This window comes from Aulonocara sp. 'chitande type north' Nkhata Bay, linkage group LG2 (assembly GCF_057382095.1).
Source record: "Aulonocara sp. 'chitande type north' Nkhata Bay isolate Kocher_YH1m ecotype deep benthic linkage group LG2, A_spYH_male_GT1.1, whole genome shotgun sequence".
NCBI classification, from domain to species: Eukaryota; Metazoa; Chordata; class Actinopteri; order Cichliformes; family Cichlidae; genus Aulonocara; species Aulonocara sp. 'chitande type north' Nkhata Bay.
In genome coordinates, this window is record NC_141345.1 from 4,344,920 (window position 1) to 4,362,558 (window position 17,639).

Below are 17,639 nucleotides of genomic sequence, written 5' to 3' on the forward strand. Positions count from 1 at the left end.
CAAAACACCCGGCACTGTTTTACATTACCTGTCTGGTAGTTCCGTATTCGTAACTTGAAGGTAAAAACTACATTTCCCAGAGCTGTTGGATATTTGGCTGATTGGGACGTGTAGTTCACAGAGACACTGGAGCGCCGGCAGGGAAACTTGTTTTAAAACTACATTTCCCGTGTGGCGTTTCGCAGGCTGGAGGCAGGAAGTGTGTGGAAGTTTGTTGATGGAAAAAAGTTCTCATGGTTATTTTCATGCCAGTGTAAAAAGTTACGTTTCTCTGGTTTGGCGACTCTCAGAAGACTGTGCTGAAGCTGTTTGGAGACACCAAAGGTAACATTAAATCACTAAACAGGAGCTAAGGAACGCAGAAGCGTTTTTAAAAGCTAGTTTCAGATGTTTTACCACTTTTTTAAGCTAACAACGGTAACGTATGTCATCGTTTTGCTGGTGTTTGAAAGCTTGTAGCCACACAAGAATTTAGCTGCATCCGTTAACTTGTATGTTAGCTCAGTGGTTGTGAGCTGTAGTTTGTTATTTAGCTTTTCGGTGAAGTTCACGTCGATGTCAGTACAGTTCGGCTTAGCTGTGCTCTTCGCAGTGTTGTCAGTTTAGCGCTAATATCATGTAGCTTCGTCATAGATCAGTCTCGTAAACTTAGTTTATCTCGTGTTTAGATTGCAAAGTGCAAGCAGATTTTGTCTGAACTGCATATTTTTTTCTGCTTGTTAGCATCGAGGCGTATGAACAAAGTCACTGCTGAGAAATGGTTGGTATGCTGCTCCTCACCGCCACACCTTTGAGGTAGTGAGCTTTAACCGAAAGCAGCCTGCCTTCTGGGCATTATGAACTTGTATCCAGACACCTCCCTGTCTTACTCATCGCGGGAGAAGACATCCACCCCGCAAAATCAGCGACAGTGGAGTGTATTGAAACCATCAGAGTAGCAGGGAAAGCATGCTTCAGGCAAAGCAACGTGACACCCATAAGAGGAGCCCTCCGTCAGCTTCACACAGAGCCTGATATTGTCCCTGATGGAGGGACCAGTGCATGCCTGATTTCTGTCAGCAAGCCCAGGAAGCATAAGTAAAGTCTTAGTGAAGCTGGAGAAGTCTGTTGTCATCATAATTCTAACTAATGATAAATGAAGCTTTCCTAATAGTTTTCTCATGACCAACTTGAACACATTTTTGAATGATTTCTTTTCTGGTGATAGGCAGACATAGGAGATATTTTCTCGTTAGCTTCTCTAGTTTGTTAGCACAAATGTCATAGGATTGTATCAGTATTGCACAAATATGTTGGCTGATTTTGTAACTCGGTATATCAGGTTTTTGTGGGCAAACTCTACAAGACGAGTGCAACAAAGAACTGAAAGGCTTTAATACAGTTGAGGTATTATTTATTTGTAAAGACAATTGAACCACTTTCCTGTCAAAAAGGAGAAGATTTAAAAATAAAACAAAAAACATACAGAGGCCCAGAATTTAAAAATCAGTTTATTACTACCCTCACTGACCATTTTATTACTGAGTTGGACCTACTTTTTGGTCTCAGAGCTGTCTTAAATCTTTGTGGCATATCAAGGTACTCGAAACATTCCTCAGAGATTTTGGTCCATGTTGACATGATGGCATCACACGGTTACTGCAGATTTGTTGGCTGCACATCCATAATGCGAATCTCCTGTTTCATCCTAAAGGTGCTCTGTTGGCTTCAATATGGTGTAGATGCCAAATATGGACTCATTGTCATGTTCAGAAAACTTCTTTGAGATTATTTGAGCATTGTGACATGCTGCATTATCCTGCTGGAGGTGGCCATCAGACGATGCACTGCACTGTGGTCATAAAGGGAGGGACATAGTCAGCAACAACACTCAGGAAGGCTGTGGCATTTAAACAGTGCTCAGCTATGCCAAGAAGATATCCCCCACAACATTACATCACTGCCACTAGCTGGAACTGTTAATGGATCTGTGCTTTATTGGTGTTTATGCCAAATTCTGATCCTTCAATCCAAATTTTGCTGCAGAAATCGAGACTCGTCATCAGCCCCGGCAAGATTCTTGAGCCTCTGTGAATTGTAGCCCCTGTTTCCTATTTATCTGCCGCAACCGGTTGGGGTGATGGCAGGATGACAAGATAAATTTATAGATGCTCCTCTGCATACCTTTGTCGTAACAAATGCCTATTACTAATGTCTTCCTGTCATCTCCAGACAGTCTTGTTTTTCTGCTCCAGCCTCACCAAGCACATTGCTGCTTACTGAATAGTTTCTCTTTTTCCTGAAGATCCTTCATATTAGAGCTGGGCGATATGAGATTTTTTCATATCACGATATGTTTTTTTCATTTCAGGCGATAACGATATCTATCACGATATAAGCCAAATAACTATATTTGTAAGATTTAAATGTGCTGTTGCTCACAAGTAAAATGTGAAATAATCAGCAGCTTGTTTTTATTTAAATATTTATTTCCCATAATAAGTTCAACAGGGTAGATGTACTTAAGGAACATGAGACTTTTTCAGATAAATAAAGGCAAATATTGCAAACTACACAAAAGGCAGCCGCTAAAGCGTTTAAGTTTCAAAACAGAACAAACGAAACAGACTAAATTGTCAATTCCACTTAGAAACAAAATATTAATTCTAAAAATAAATCTTAGTTTGTTTTACAGAAGAACAGACAAAACTGACTAACTTTTGTCAATATCAAATAAACTGAGAACTAAAAGGAAATTCTCAATCTCTCCTTGTTGTATAGCTGAGCTTTTCAAACAGTTTTAACAGTTACTTTAGTCTGATAAAAGCCGAATGACGAATTAGCGCTTCCAGTCAGAGACTGAGGCTACGTCCACACGTACACGGGTATTTTTGAAAACGGAGATTTTCCGTTTTCGTTTTAAAAAATAATCCCGTCCACACGTAAAGGCAGAAATGAAGGAAAACGCTGTTATGAACATGCCAAAGCAGCAGGTGGCGCTAGATTCCTAACCGTGCAGAAATGTTGGCCAATCAGAAGTCTAGAAGCCTCGGTGGGAAAAAGTAAACAAAGCTGGGGCATAGAAGCAGAACCGAGTCGTATGTGTGGAGGGACAGTAACTGTGTGTATATATGTAAGCATTTAAACACTGCAGAGAGTACAATTAACAGAAACAGTATTGTAGAAATTCATTTCACCGAAACAATAACGTGGCGCACAGTGTGACGCATGCACCAGTTTATTGTATTTCCAGACTTGCTTTCGGCACAATTTACAGTGCACGCTACTCTGTTTTTTGTCAGACTTGAAATAGCCGAAATACCTTCACACTACGGAACTTCTATGGCTCTTCCGTTCGACAATCTCTCCGGCATTGGAACCATCATCTGTTTTCTCTTCGGTCACGCTCGGTTGATTTTTCTAGTCGGCACACTCATTTCCTCCGCTGGCTGCTTCCCAAACAAACCCACGTGCGGCTTGGCACTTGTGCTGTACGTAACAAGTCACGCGAGGTGACGCTGCGGCTGTGATTGGTTCGGCTCTGCGCTACTTAATTTAGATTGGCTGACCTTTTTTTTTTTTTTTTTTTTTTTAAGAGGACGAGAGCGGCGAGGTCTATCGCGATAGCTTAATTTCTCTATCGAGTAAAAGTTATATCGCGATACATATCGTTATCGTTCTATCGCCCAGCTCTACTTCATATCATCTTCTGCAAACCCTACAGATGGTTATGTGGGAAAATCCCAGTAGATCAGCAGTTTCTGAAATACCAAGAACAATTTAATGTTCCAAGTAGTATGATTGTTGCTATATAATAATGTTCAGCTAAGATGCACCAATCTATTGCCCAATATGTTGGAGTATATCGTGTCATATTGCATGTGGCAGTGTCACAGGTGAATTTCATCTGTTGCTTCATGAGTTTTTCTCTGATTTACTGTTCGAGAATGGCATAGTATAAACTTGTTTTTTCTTTTTTTCAAGAAAAAAAGAAAAACATTCAATTATAAAAAAATTAATAATTAGTGTTGATTTTATTTTGGTGTTTCTTTGTTTGTGATCTCGCACAGGGACCAGAACATCAAGAATAATGGGGAGCGAACCAGGCCCAGTTCAGATTGTCAATGTCTGTAAGGACGATCACTCTTTCACCTTGGAGATCAATGCTTTGAGTCAGATCCTGCTGAACCCCAAGGTCCGAGACAAACGTGTTGTGGTGGTGTCAGTGGCCGGAGCCTTCAGGAAGGGGAAGAGCTTTGTGCTCGACTTCATGCTTCGATACATGCACAGACAGGTGAGTTGTGCTGTAACCTGATCCTTCAGCGTGTCTCATCACCATATCTCTGTAAGATCAGCTGAAGTTCACTTCAGAGATCAGCTGAAGTGCACTTACAGTATCAGATGCTGGACTCTCACTAAGCTTCAGAGCAGGATGCTAGAGACTGATTTTTGTCCTCAAAGTGTGATAACCTGCAGAATTAGTCCTGGTGTGTGGATTGCATGAGGACTAACTAACATGTGAACTAACTAGTTTACTGACTAGGAGTAAATGAGAATTTTGCCATGACCACTAAGGACTAGAGTCTGTGAATGCCCTCTCTTAACTTTATTACTTTTATTCATTACTTTTACCATAGTGCCACTGTCTGGCCTCACAACATGACTATTATGACATCTTTCAGTCACTGAACACTTTACACTCCACTGGGTACTTATTTGTTATGTAAATTATTCAAAACAATTGGGATCTCCATTCATAATTTAGGTTATGGCTGAGTGAATAGCACCGAAGCTTTACCTGAAGGCCTCGGCTTTGCTGTGATGGGGGTTTAAAAGTGAAGTTTGCATTTCTGTATCAGGACGAGGAGAAATGGATGGGTAACGATGACGAGCCTCTGACCGGGTTTTCTTGGAGAGGAGGGTCAGAACCGGAAACATCAGGCATCCAGCTGTGGAGCGAAGTTTTCCTTGTCCAAAAGAGCGATGGTGAAGAGGTACTTGAACATTTATGTGTGATTATTTGTTTTAAGAGAGTAAACATGTAAGCACTCAGATTTACTAATGGAATTCATATTGAAATATTGAGTTGATGTTCATTCATTGTTTTAGATTTTCAGTGCCACAGTAATTTCTGGTCTCAGCCTTTCCTCTAACCTTTAGTCTGTGCTTATGACTTTATTACTCTAGCTGTATAAGAATAAAGCACATTTTGTAGGTTTGTATTTTATATAACAAAGGTTTATAAGTGCAGTGGACAGATCCCTGCATGCTGCAAATGTCACTGCTACAAAGAGATGAGCTGGTTTCTGTCAGCCTCCAGCAAAGTTTAAAAGCAATCTTCTAAATTTAGACCAAGCGGTTCATCTGCCTACAGGCGTCTTTAGCTGCTTTTTCTGAAAGCAGCTAAGATGGACTTTTTATACCCAATCACAACCTTGATGACCTTGACCTCAAGGTTAGAGGTCAGCCATCTGTAAGCTCTATATGTCTATAATCATTATAGAGTCTATAATCATGTTTTGTTTCTAAATTCCTTGCATTCCTCATTTCTGCATGCATGTTCTGCATATTTCAGTTTCTCTGCCACACCTCAGATCAGTATAAAAGTTGAATGAATGAAAGCAAGGTTGGGCAGTGGTTCAGATGCAGTGACTCATTAATACACATTACTGTTTGGAGTATTGTGCCTCCTTGTATTTAGTGTTTCGCTCACATAGAGTTAACTTTGCCAAGCTGCCTAGGTCCACTAAGGAATGTTAAAGTATATTTGTCAAACCTGTTTTAGAAATTTTTTTTATGTCTAATTTCTCATCCATCGCCATATTTGGTCAGGTTACTGTGAAAGATCCCCTCAATATTATTTGTAAATTATTATTACTGCTAACTAGCTTGTCCAAAACCTTTTCATTCTATGTTTCACTCCTGTCTGGCTCACTGCCCAGGTCCTCAATATCATGCAGAGTCTCTTATCTTGCAGTCAGATGCCCTCTAACGCCACTGTCTTGAACTGCGATGGTAGTTCTGCTCTCTGAACCGCTGCAAGCTGTACCAGCAGCTGGTGGAGAACTGCTTCATATGCCACTGCACTGAGCTTGTTGAGGTTTCAGAGCGAAACTGGAGCCAGTCTAAAATCTGAAATCTGAGCACATGTCATAGCACGTGATTCCTACATTTACCCCATCTTCTCCCTCTCTGCTGCTGCAGGTGGCTGTGGTGTTGATGGACACTCAGGGAGCGTTTGACGACCAGTCCACTGTGAAGGACTGTGCCACCATCTTTGCCCTCAGCACTATGACCAGCTCCATACAGGTGACGATCTGCTCCGAGCATCACTAAATCAGTATTTTCTTGATACTGTTGTAAAGTGTGCCAACATGTTTTTGTCTTGTTTAGCTCTACAATCTCTCACAGAACATCCAGGAGGACGACCTGCAGCAGTTGCAGGTCAGTTTGGATTGGTGTTTGGAAAATCCCACCAAAGATTTTAAGCTCCAAACGATTAAATCTAGTTACTATTTAGACTTAGACTCTCACACATAATACTTTCCTCGTGGTGCTGGCTCTGATATTGTATTCATTCATTCACAGCAGCTACTTTAAGGAATCGACTTTTAAACAGTTTTGTTTGGTGTACTCTGTTATGCTCATGCGTTTTATTTCATACTTGAAGTTTTTCTGCATCTAATGGAAGTAATTTCACTGCCTAACATAAGTCACGTGCCACATTTTTTAATTTCACTGTTAATTTTCCATTATGGGCATCGCCTCCTCCTCTTTCTCCTTGTAGCTGTTCACAGAGTATGGTCGTCTCGCCATGGATGAGATCTTTCAGAAGCCCTTTCAGGTATGAGAAACAACGACATTCAGTGATCTGTGGGGGTTTTTTTGTTCTCTTGTTCTCTAACACGTTCTCTCTCCTCCTGCAGTCTTTGATGTTTCTGATCAGGGACTGGAGCTTTCCCTACGAGTACAGCTACGGGTTCAAAGGCGGGAATCAATTCCTGGATAAACGGTTACAGGTACCAGCCACGTGTTGATGATTTGGCAGAGTATCATGAATGCACTGTGGCTGTGAATTTTTATGTAACTGATCTGAAATGATGAGTTTCAGCAGTGCTTGTTTGTTTGTTTTTTATTTCTTTGTTTGCTTGGTTGGTTGTTTTTTTTTTAGGTTAAGGAGGCTCAACACGAGGAGCTGCAAACAGTCAGGGAGCACATTCGTTCATGCTTCACCAGCATATCCTGCTTCCTCTTACCTCACCCTGGTTTAAAAGTTGCCACCAGTCCTGCCTTTAAGGGACAGCTCTGCGGTAAGGTCTTCGGGTTTTTGTGATATTTTTAGTTGGATGGCCTTCAGCAGAGTGCACTCCTGAGTTTAGATTTTTGTTCTTAATTTATTGTTATTTATTGTCAGATGTTGGTCCTGAGTTCAGAGACCAGCTGAAGATTTTGATTCCCAAACTGCTGCATCCAGACCGTCTGGTGGAGAAAGAAATAAATGGAAACAAAGTCACATGCAGCGGCCTGCTCGAGTTTTTCAAGGTGAGATCACAATCAGATATTTACAGGCCCCCTTTTTTTTAGTTCATTGGCTAGAAATGTTAAATATTTCCTTTACTTTACCTGCTCTGAAGTTTTCTTTTTCTCTGAGTATAAAGAAGCTCATTTTGAAGCTGTTCACCTGAGCTAGAGACAGGGTTTAAAAAAGAAACAATGGGGGGAATGGAAAACATGTCTTAGCCCACTTCCTTTAAAATTTGCCAGATGTTTTGAGTCTACTGCCATCCTGTGTCTATTACTGTTTATAGATCACAGTGAAAAGGCACAAAATCCTCATGTTTTTTGTAACTAAATATTAGTCTATGATTTTACGATTCAAACAGCTCGTCTACTTCTAGAAACTTTCCTTCTGCTTTGCAGTTGTAGAAATAGAAACATGTCTTGCCAGTTAGCAGGAATCTCAACAATGGCTCTGGACAGGTTTCAAGCTACCAAGATCAAGTATGTAAGGAAGTAAGTAGTAAGGAAGTCCACCCACCCATATTATTCCAGTTACCCAGTTCAGGGTTGCGAGGGTGCTGGAGCCTGTCCCCACTGGGGGGAGAAAACCATAATTGTGATTTCAAGAGCCACCAGGATATTTAAAAAAGCTCAAATTAAGTTTTATTAAACTTTTTCCTTGTATGTTACATTTACACCAACACGGTCAGCATCTGTGGCTTATCTCACAGGCACAAAAGAAGGTCTAATCTATTTCAAGTTATGGTTATATTATGCTAAGAAGAAGAAAAAGTGTACCTCCATCTTGCCGGTATCTGTGGAACAGATGTGTGTGTGAGTGGATTATATGGTTCCTGGGTAAGCTCTTACAAAGTAGATGATTGTCTCTCTAGACAGCTGCTGTCATGGATTTCTCTACTCAGGGTTCTCCATATCTGTGTCTGAACAGTCCTTTCTGTTTTGTGTCACCAGGTTTATATCAAGATTTATCAGGGAGAAGACCTACCGCAGCCAAAGACTATGCTCATGGTACGTATACTGTTTACGCCAGTTTGACCAGGCACTTAGTGTTGCTCTTGAGTAGGTCACTCTTTATCATCTTTACCATGTGTGTGTCTGTCTCACCAGGCCACAGCAGAGGCCAATAACTTGGCAGCTGTGGCGTCAGCCAAAGACCAGTATTACAGGAACATGGAGAAGGTGAGTTCATGTTAATCTCTGTGGTGATCCCTGATTATTATCATTCCCATTAGTCACTACTTTAAAGTGCTTGTTGCCTCAGTAATCTACAGAGTAAAGGGGGTTACATATATCATCTGTAATGTTGAATTTGAAACACCCTCCCTCTTTATGATTCTGTGCTTTTACTAAGGTGTGTGGAGGAGACCTGCCTTATGTTTCTCCAGATTCCCTGGAAGAGAAACATCAGTTTTTCTTCCGGGAGGCTCTTCACGTCTTTGCATCCACCAAGAAGATGGGCGGGCAGGAGTTTTGTAACCGTTACCAGGTGAAACTGGAAAAGGAGCTATTGGAAATGTGGGAGTCATACCTGAAGCACAACGAGGTAAAGAGTGGTTTGTTTTACCCTCTTTTATTATCAAAGTATAAAAATCAATTAATGAAGGTAAAACGTGGTCAAACATGATTTAATTTCAGTTTTGTTCCTGATCACTTGCTCTTTCTCTTTGTGTTCAAAGTCCAAAAACCTCTTCAGCGCCTTCCGGACTCCTGCTGTGCTCTTTGTCCTGGTGTGCCTCCTCTACGTGCTCTCTGGTTTGCTTCTTTTTATCGGCCTGTCCACCTTCGCCATGTTTTGCGACTGCACTCTTGGTGCGGTCATGGTGGCCATGCTGACGTGGGCCTTTATCCGCTACTCGGGTCGGTACCGAAATGTGGGAGGAGCCATCGACCAGGCTGCCGGCGTCGTTCTGGAGCAGGTGAGAATAAAGGGAGAGAGGCATTTGTGTCTCAAAGCTTTCATTGCTGGATTCTGTTTTAGTGTAATGCACCAGTTACAGCCACTAGAGGGAGTGCTTGTTGTAGAGAGCAACAAAACCACCAGGATTAAAAATAAAAAGTCTGGTTCTCTAAATAAAAACGGCTTATACAACACATTTGAATAGTGTGAATTTCCACTTTAGTGCTAGTTTAGAGGTTTAAGTGTCTGAGCAGATAGCTTTGTCCTATGTTAAGCTTAAATGCTTCAGGGATCTGGGGAAAGTTCACAAACTAGTTAAAGCGGTTGTGCCCGAGGAGTTTTCCTGAGCCTGAATAAAGTGCGTTCAAACCTTTTCAGAGTAAACTTGAAAAACTTTAGCAACGAGGACACTAAGTGGAGCTCCCTCACTAAGCTGATCTTGGAAAGTGTTGGTAACGTGAAGTCTGAAAGTTTGAAATGCCTGTAAAAGTAGAAGTTACTTTCAGCTGTTTGCTTATTAACAAGGGGGTCTGTACGGGTAGCGCTGCATGTTTGATTTGTCAGGTTTTTATGCTGGAGACCCTTCCTGACACAACCACAAAGGGGATTTTCCTTGCCTGGCTTTTTACCACCGTAAAAATATTCGGCAGTAGAACAAAAAACGGAAGAAAACCATGAATCAACACACAAACATTACCTGATGCTGCTGAAGTGAAGCAGAGCAAAGGTTTGCAGAGGTTTAATTAGAGGCTCAGCTAAGCATTTTGCAATTTCGCATAACTTTAAAAAGTTTAACTTTCTTCAGTATTGAACAGCAGAAATTAGGCTTTCTTGTTGGAAATCATTTAAATTAAAACAAACAAACAAACAGCGACAGTGCTGTAAACAACAGTAGACTGGTGCGTAATAAGCAAGTGAATAATGCAGAAAACAGATTTTTAGATGGGAAACTGTTCCTGAAGAACACTGAGAGAGAGAGAGAGCTGTGCAGGAAGTGTGATTTTTATCATGGTGGAAGCAAAAGTAAGAGGGAATTCATGACGATGTTTATGTAAAGCGAAATGTGAAGCTTAGTTTAGGTCTTCTTTTGCTGCTGGTTTTGAGACAACCTGCAGCTTCAGAATCTAGCGCGAAAAAATGGTAAACACAAAGTGCGGACCCGCCAACGCATCAGAATCCGTGAGCAGTCGGCTTTCAGCCTCAGCGGCGTGTCCGTGCCGTCAGGTGAGAAAGCCACATCTCACTGATTCTGATGCATCGGTGGGTCCGCGCTTTGTGTTTACGTCTTTGTGCAGAATCCTTGTACCTGCTCTCTTTTACTGTTTAAGTTGTTTGGTGGTTGTTGAGATTTTGTGAGGTTTAACCTGAGATTCTGGTGTTTCTGGCAAAATAAATTTATATTTAAAAGTTGGATTTTAATAAATCGATATCATGTTATTCAAGCGAGAATTGATTTTAATCAGAAAATCGATAAGGAGGTGGTGAAGAAAGGAAAAACATTCAATGCATTTAAAAAATGACAGAATCAGAAACATCAGGCATCATTTTTTTTGTACAAAAATTATAAATTCCTTCAAAAAGAATATGGGACCACTAGGGATGGGTATCGTTTAGGTTTTATCCGATACCGGTGCCAAATCGGTACTTTTGAAACGGTGCCGGTGCTTAAAGAATGGAGAACACAAAATTGGTCCAAAAACCTCTCATGTTCAGCTGGTTCACCAGGCCATCAGACTGCTGAACACGTCATAGACACCTCAGCTTCACTACTGGAACTTTAACATTATGCACTCCACACTGTACAGTAATGCCACTGTTTTGCACATGTCTCAACTCTGTATATTTTATATATTTTATTTATTGTTTACTCTATTTAATTTGTAAAATATGTGTACACACACACACACACGTAGGAAAATATTTACTATACACATCCAGAAATGCATATACTATTATATATTGTACATATATTTATTAGTTTCAGATGTAGCCATTCTTGTATTTTGCTTGTTTACATTATTGTATTTTGCACAACTCTGTTGCTTGTGAAGCTCGCACACAAGAATTTCACTCACATGTGCTGTACCAATGTACCTGCACATGTGATGTGACAATAAAAGTGATTTGATTTGATTTGGTTTTTGTAAAAAGATAACAATGTTAGCCTTTTCTGCAGCTATAGGGCATATATGGTATCACTCTTGGCTGGAAGCAGTGCTTAATCAATGGAAAAAACACAAACTTTGTCCAAAAACCGCTCATGTTCAGCTGTTTCCCTCTTTTTCTTTGGTCATTTTAGCCTTTTTGGCCAGGGTGAAGGGAGTAGCTGCCATCAAACAAGAAGACAGCCGCATGTAGATATGATGATGTTTGCTAGTTCACCTTACATGCATTAATTTAATAACGTGGTTAGCCTACTCAACGTAAATTACTCACGCAGAGAAGAACGGCTGCTGCTGCTGCCATCATCATCCGTCATCATTTCTGCTACACTGGCAGGGCTAGGGGCCAGGACTCTCCTCTTCGTGTTTTTAGGTATGTTGCTAACTCCGGGTCCGATAACAGGCACCACACCGCAGTAGATGCGCTCGGTGTGAGGTCTCGCAGCAAGCTATCAAATACAGCGCATTTCTTGGTTTTTGGAGAAAAAAAAACGCTATGCGTCGCCAGGTGTTTCATCGGATTTGAGGAGTTACCTCCTTTGACAGTATCAGCTTAAAGCACTTGTTGCAGGCTGCTGAGTTTGCATCTTTTGCTGTGAAGTACAGCCAGACTTTTGACCGCTTCGCCTTGGGCATTTTTAATCTGTAGCTCTGCATAAAAGAACGTACGTACCTGGCCCCGCCTACTATCCTCGGAAACGTAAAATGATTGGCTAGAAGTGTATCACAGCTCAGGAAAAAAAAGCACCGAAATAAAGCACCGAAATGTGCGCTGCTTTTCGGTCTGGTTACTACCGTTTATGTCAGAACCGGTGCCATCATGGCACCGGACACCGGTACCCATCCCTAGGGACCACACAGGTGTGACTACATGAAAATCACAGGTTAATTATGTGGGCTGCTAGAAAGCTGACCGCCTCAAGTTGTTAAACTGTTTAAACGACTCTGATTCATTACTTGATAATCACCAAAAAGCTGTGAATTTTTTTTCCTTGCCCTCTAAACTTCTTCTGTGGTCAAATTTCTTAACTTAAGGCTGATAAATTACAAAAAAATTACTATTTCTTATTTTTAACCACGTGAGAAAGCAAAATTGTTTGTAGTTGATACAAACTGCACACAAATGTGACTGACCTATGGAGATAGCTTCTGGTTTCTCCACGAAAACATTAACATCGTTGGCTTTGGTTGTTCACCAGGCAGGAATTGTGAGAGGAGAACTTTAAACCCTTCCCATTTTCTTGCCTTCATTCACCTGGCTGGTGGCAGCATGAAGTGGATATCCAGCCCACTGGACTCTCGCCTGTGGCTCTTCTGAGGGACTTCGAGCCAATTTTTTTTATAGGTCATCCTAGGTCAGCTACATGGTCTCCTTTCAGAATACCTCACCTGGGGTGCATCCTAGTCAGATACCTGAAATTGCTGCTGCAGTAAATGAAAGTAATCTGTCAGTATGAATAAATAAAAATGTATATTTACAGATTACGTGTGTAACTATATGTACACATGTAATCTGTAAAATTACAAAAGTTCTAGTAGCTCTCTGCCAAGACATGGCAGTGGGGAAGGTCCCTTATCAGTTGGAAAAGCTGCGAAATTTATGAAAATTAATGCTATCCTTTAGTTGTTTCAAAGCCATCAGCGGGCTAGACATGAGACTTTGCCTGCCCAGTTCTGGCCCCCAGGCCTTATGTTGATACCCCTGCTCCAGAGGAAGCTAATTTCCGCTGCTCATATCTGTGATCTCATTCTTTCCGTCCCTACCCTCATGGCCATAGGTGAGTTAGATCTACTAGTCTATGGACAGCGCTGCGTTCACGCCTTTACCACAGCAGACCAGCATGACGTGGACATGAATGTCAGAAAGTCTAACACTGGGGACACCAATGTGGGAGGGGAGTGGACGGGGTGCTACACCCCTGTTTCCTGCACCCTACCCGGTGTAGGGGTGGGATGTTGTTTCAGAGGGTGCATCCGTTCACCCGCACTCTAGAGGGGGGATGCGTGTGCGTGTGCGTGCGTGTGTGAATGATTGGCCTGCATGTTTGTTTATATAAGTGTACACGGTTAATTTGTCTGTGTGTTTGGGTGTGGCTGGGCCTGAGCTGCTAGAGTCTATAGAGCTCATCTTGGAGCAGTCCAACACTGAGCTGCTGTGTGGGGCGGACATGTCTGAAGCTGCTGAGCCATCTGACGAGCAGCTGAAGCTGAAGGAGTATATTTGTTATCACATTGTGGTCCAACTGTATAACACATGCCAGTTTTTACCAGTTATTTGCAGACTGTGTTGGAGCTTGATGGCCTACATACAGCAGACTTGTCAGGGCTTGTTTTCTGAAAGTGGCTCGACTGTTACTTCTTGTAACTGAGCTGATAAGAGAGGTGAGACTGAACCATGACCATGCAATAAATGTCTGACCCACGAAGCCTCAACAATGAACTACTGAAGGCCAGTTTGATGGTGCTCTTTGTGGATTATTGTAATGCTTTCACAAATATTTTTTGTTGAACAATGGTGATTATTAAGAACAGATAGAAATAAAAATGTATGATGTATGTATCCAACATGAAAAAGGACTGAAACAGAAAATGAAAGTGTTCCAGCCCTCAGAGGCTGTCTGAAGTCCATTCTTGAATCTTGAGTTCACTTTCCTTACAAGTTCCTCGACCGTGCCATCGCTGGCAGAGTTTAAAAACGGTGATGGATACAGCAACCAGAACTGAAGTCAGTGAACACTGCAAGCACTCACATCAGCTCTCTCTCTCCTGTTCTTTCTCCTTTCAGGCCACTGTGATGCTGAACAAGTCGAGAGGGACAAGCATGGTGGAGCACAAGAAAACCCGTTAAAAGACCTCCACACTCTCTTCATAATGCAAAGCAAACGGCGCCCACAGCAAACACACAGTCAGCACCCAAAGCCTTATCATGCCACCCAAACTCAACAACACTGACACGGGGTAGCGAGATGATGCCACTTCACCAGCATCTCTATTATGCACAATATTCTGCCTGTTAACGGTTCTGTTATTCTCTAAGGCAGGGACGTAAACTGTATTTTATGTCTTAAATTGACACTGCCATCACTTTACAAGTTTACAATTGGTCTTAATAGACAAGTCAAAGTTTACCTTAAACCTAAAAACACTTTTATTTTCTACTTCAAGCTTAATGCATCTTCGTTGGCCGTATGTTGCTAAGACAGGGTTTCTGCAGTGTATCTTGAAATAGTTTCCTAAAATGCTAGCTTTAAAGCGTATACATTTATTCAGGTTCCTGTGAGGTTTTCTTTGTTTTCACTCATTGACTTTAAAACATTCCAGCTTGTTTGTAGATTGGCTTCATATTTTAACATGAACTAGCATTTCTTGGGAGGCTTTGAGGGGAGAGTAAACAGTTTTTTGCTCTACACAGCACAGCATGGAGGCTGTATGTAATGGGAGATTCACTTGTTTGTTCTTTTATGGAAATATGCTATACTTTGTTGATCTGAGTACTAAATAATAGACCACATGGAATATGTGTGTGTGTATATATATATATATATATATATATATATATATATATATATATATATATATATATATATATATATATATATATATATATAATATACATACACACACACACACACTCATACACTCCATAAAAAATTCCAAACGAAAGACAGTATTAGAATGCTGATAACTGTTGATTGACCAAATAAACTGCTTTCATTATGTTGTGAGCGCTAATGTAAAATTTTAATCATGTCAAAAATCAGTGAGTTTAAGCGATAATACAGTCCACAGCATAAACAAGATAATTCTGTCTCTTTAAAGACATTTAAACATGCTAGTAATTTAATTGGAGACATACGTGAAACTAATGGCAAGCAAAATGTATGAATAGAACAAAAAAGCAGGAGAAATGAGCAGAAAACTGTAGCACAGCTGTCATCCTGAATTTTTGTACAAGTGTTTCATTTTTCCGAGGGCTGCAACACTTAGACGGATTATTATCATGTAACATATGATATTGTTAGTCATGCTTTCCCCTCAAATGATCTTGTGATGTTTTAAGTGACGGGTAATGGTCTATACTGTCAGCAGAGAAATAACATTGTGACACCCCACCCTATTCAAAAGCCCCACTGGTAAAATAGCTGTAAGTTAAATTAATGTTTAAACTGCTTCACATTAATTTGTTCTATAAAAAGACTGTTTAAATATTTGTTAAGCTGTGTGAGGTAAAACTTGGATTTACCTGGCTCCCAGTTCAGCTCAAAACTACCATTTCATATGACTGACTTTTACTGCGAAAGAAAAATAATCAATATGGGCTTGATTCTTACATTCTTGTTTGCATGCAGCAAGTTAAACATTTAATCTTTAGCAAATCAGCAAGTTGTACTGAGAAATAAAAAGCTGGACCACTCAGTGGATTTATTATATTTTAGTTTGTCTTTGTGGGGCCAAGCAGGGGCTGCTCCAGCCAGCTCAGAGTAAATCAGGTAGTGGATTAAAGGACGATGATTATTTGTAGCTATGCCCTACATCTCTAAATATGATAACGTGCATGATAACATGAAGATGGCTCCTGTAACTATGCAGCAGTATGAACTTTAATAACTATTCCAAAAAAAAAAAATCTCCAAAAAGCTGTACAGTGATGTTTTATTCTCACAGTGATACCATATTACTCTTAATGATACAAATCCACATAGTAAAGGGCCAAAAATTTCCAAATTGAATATGATATTGAATATTTGTGATTTTTGACCATCATTTTGCACTTTCCATTTCTGTCTCTTTCCACAAGAGGAGGGAACTGTTTAAATTGTTTTTAAAAAAGCAGTTATTATTGCACTTCCCCTCTTCTTTGGTGCTTTTTGTACACAGCTTGTTCCAAAGGCGAGCAAATGCATGCAAGTAGTCCCAGCTAATGCAGTCATCTCTTGCAGGTGCATGGTGGCTTTAACTTGAGAAGTGCTGTTTTATAAAGAATAAACAGGAGCCTCAAACTGTTGATCCAGCGTTTCTGGTCTGTTCATTTCTCTGCCCTTTCCACCAGCAGGCTTGCCTCTGTGAATAAGCAAATCAGCACAGTTACAAAAATACTACTTATGCAAAGCTCTTACATCGCCATTGCATTTGATGTAACTGCGCAGCCAAAGAATTGATTGCCACAGATTGCTTTTGAATGATATTGGATTAGATTAAATCACATTAAACTCTGTTGTCATCGTGCAGCGAGAGCCTAGCAAAATGCTGTTCATAAAACTACATAGTGCAAGCAGTACTCAAGTGAATGTAGGTCTTCTAAACACGGATTATTGCACAAATGAGCAAAACACTGATAAAGAGAAAGTGTAATAGTACAGGATACATGTGTGTTTACAGTACAAATAATCAAGCAGTTTACATTATGTAATATTCAGTCCAATGAACGAGTAATGCACATAAACAATGAGTCAATACAGTATGTCATGTAGCGTGTAAAGTATATGTACTAGTAATACAAAGTGGGTACTATGTGGTAGGTATGTAGCTACAATATGAACAATAATAAATTGTAGGCTACTGTATGAGTTATTGTAGCTGTCTCCATTAATATGTGTTGCATCTTTGTCCAACAAACTAACTGTATTTTTTATAGTTTCCCCTCTGTACCCCACCACGGTGGATTTTAAATCAATCAATATGGGATTGGATTTTAGACTTTAATTCAAGATATTTATCTGAAGTGTTGCATTAACTGGTTAGAAATTACAATACTTTTTTATACACAGTCCCCCGTTTTCCCAAATTTGAGGATAACAATTAATTGGACAGTTGACTGACAATTATTTTCATGGCCAGGTTAAACCTGGTCCCTCTTATTTCATCACAAATGAAGCAAACATTGTGTGAACCTGATTCAGTGTGTGAAATTTATATTTTACAGCTTTGGCTTTAATTTTAAATATGGGGACCAAGGAGATGTCAGTATAGGTGAAGGAGGCTGGAAAGACCACACAAGAAAATTTAAGTGCATGATGACAGAATTGTTTCCATGCTTCAGAAAAACACCTTCATACCATCAAACCAAGTCAGGAACGCTC

At 40.4% G+C, this 17,639-nt stretch overlaps 1 protein-coding gene across 2 annotated transcripts; it reads left to right on the forward strand.

Moving 5' to 3' along the window:
• The first annotated feature begins 172 nt into the window (after nt 1-172).
• On the forward strand, nt 173-15,079 carry LOC147337276 (atlastin-3-like). Of its 2 annotated transcripts, none has more exons than XM_086303018.1 (14): nt 173-324; nt 4,050-4,273; nt 4,839-4,973; nt 6,184-6,288; nt 6,373-6,423; nt 6,767-6,823; nt 6,906-6,998; nt 7,151-7,289; nt 7,394-7,521; nt 8,452-8,508; nt 8,608-8,679; nt 8,852-9,043; nt 9,177-9,416; nt 14,345-15,079. In XM_086303018.1, the coding sequence occupies exons 2-14, from the start codon at nt 4,070-4,072 to the stop codon at nt 14,405-14,407; spliced, it is 1,536 nt and encodes a 511-aa protein (XP_086159144.1). In that variant the 5' UTR covers nt 173-324; nt 4,050-4,069; the 3' UTR covers nt 14,408-15,079. The 2 variants fall into 2 exon arrangements, with proteins under 2 accessions (XP_086159144.1, XP_086159154.1); XM_086303028.1 differs by lacking the exon at nt 173-324 and adding an exon at nt 1,054-1,077.
• Nucleotides 15,080-17,639: the final 2,560 nt, after the last annotated feature.

What these genes read in the sequence shown, in the direction of transcription:
- LOC147337276 (XM_086303018.1), top strand. Translation starts at nt 4,070, where the DNA reads ATGGGGAGCGAACCAGGCCCAGTTCAGATTGTCAATGTCTGTAAGGAC. An exon ending in TCCTGGATAAACGGTTACAG is followed by an intron (nt 6,999 to 7,150) that starts GTACCAGCCACG and finishes TTTTTTTTTTAG; the next exon opens with GTTAAGGAGGCTCAACACGA. An exon ending in CTTTAAGGGACAGCTCTGCG is followed by an intron (nt 7,290 to 7,393) that starts GTAAGGTCTTCG and finishes ATTTATTGTCAG; the next exon opens with ATGTTGGTCCTGAGTTCAGA.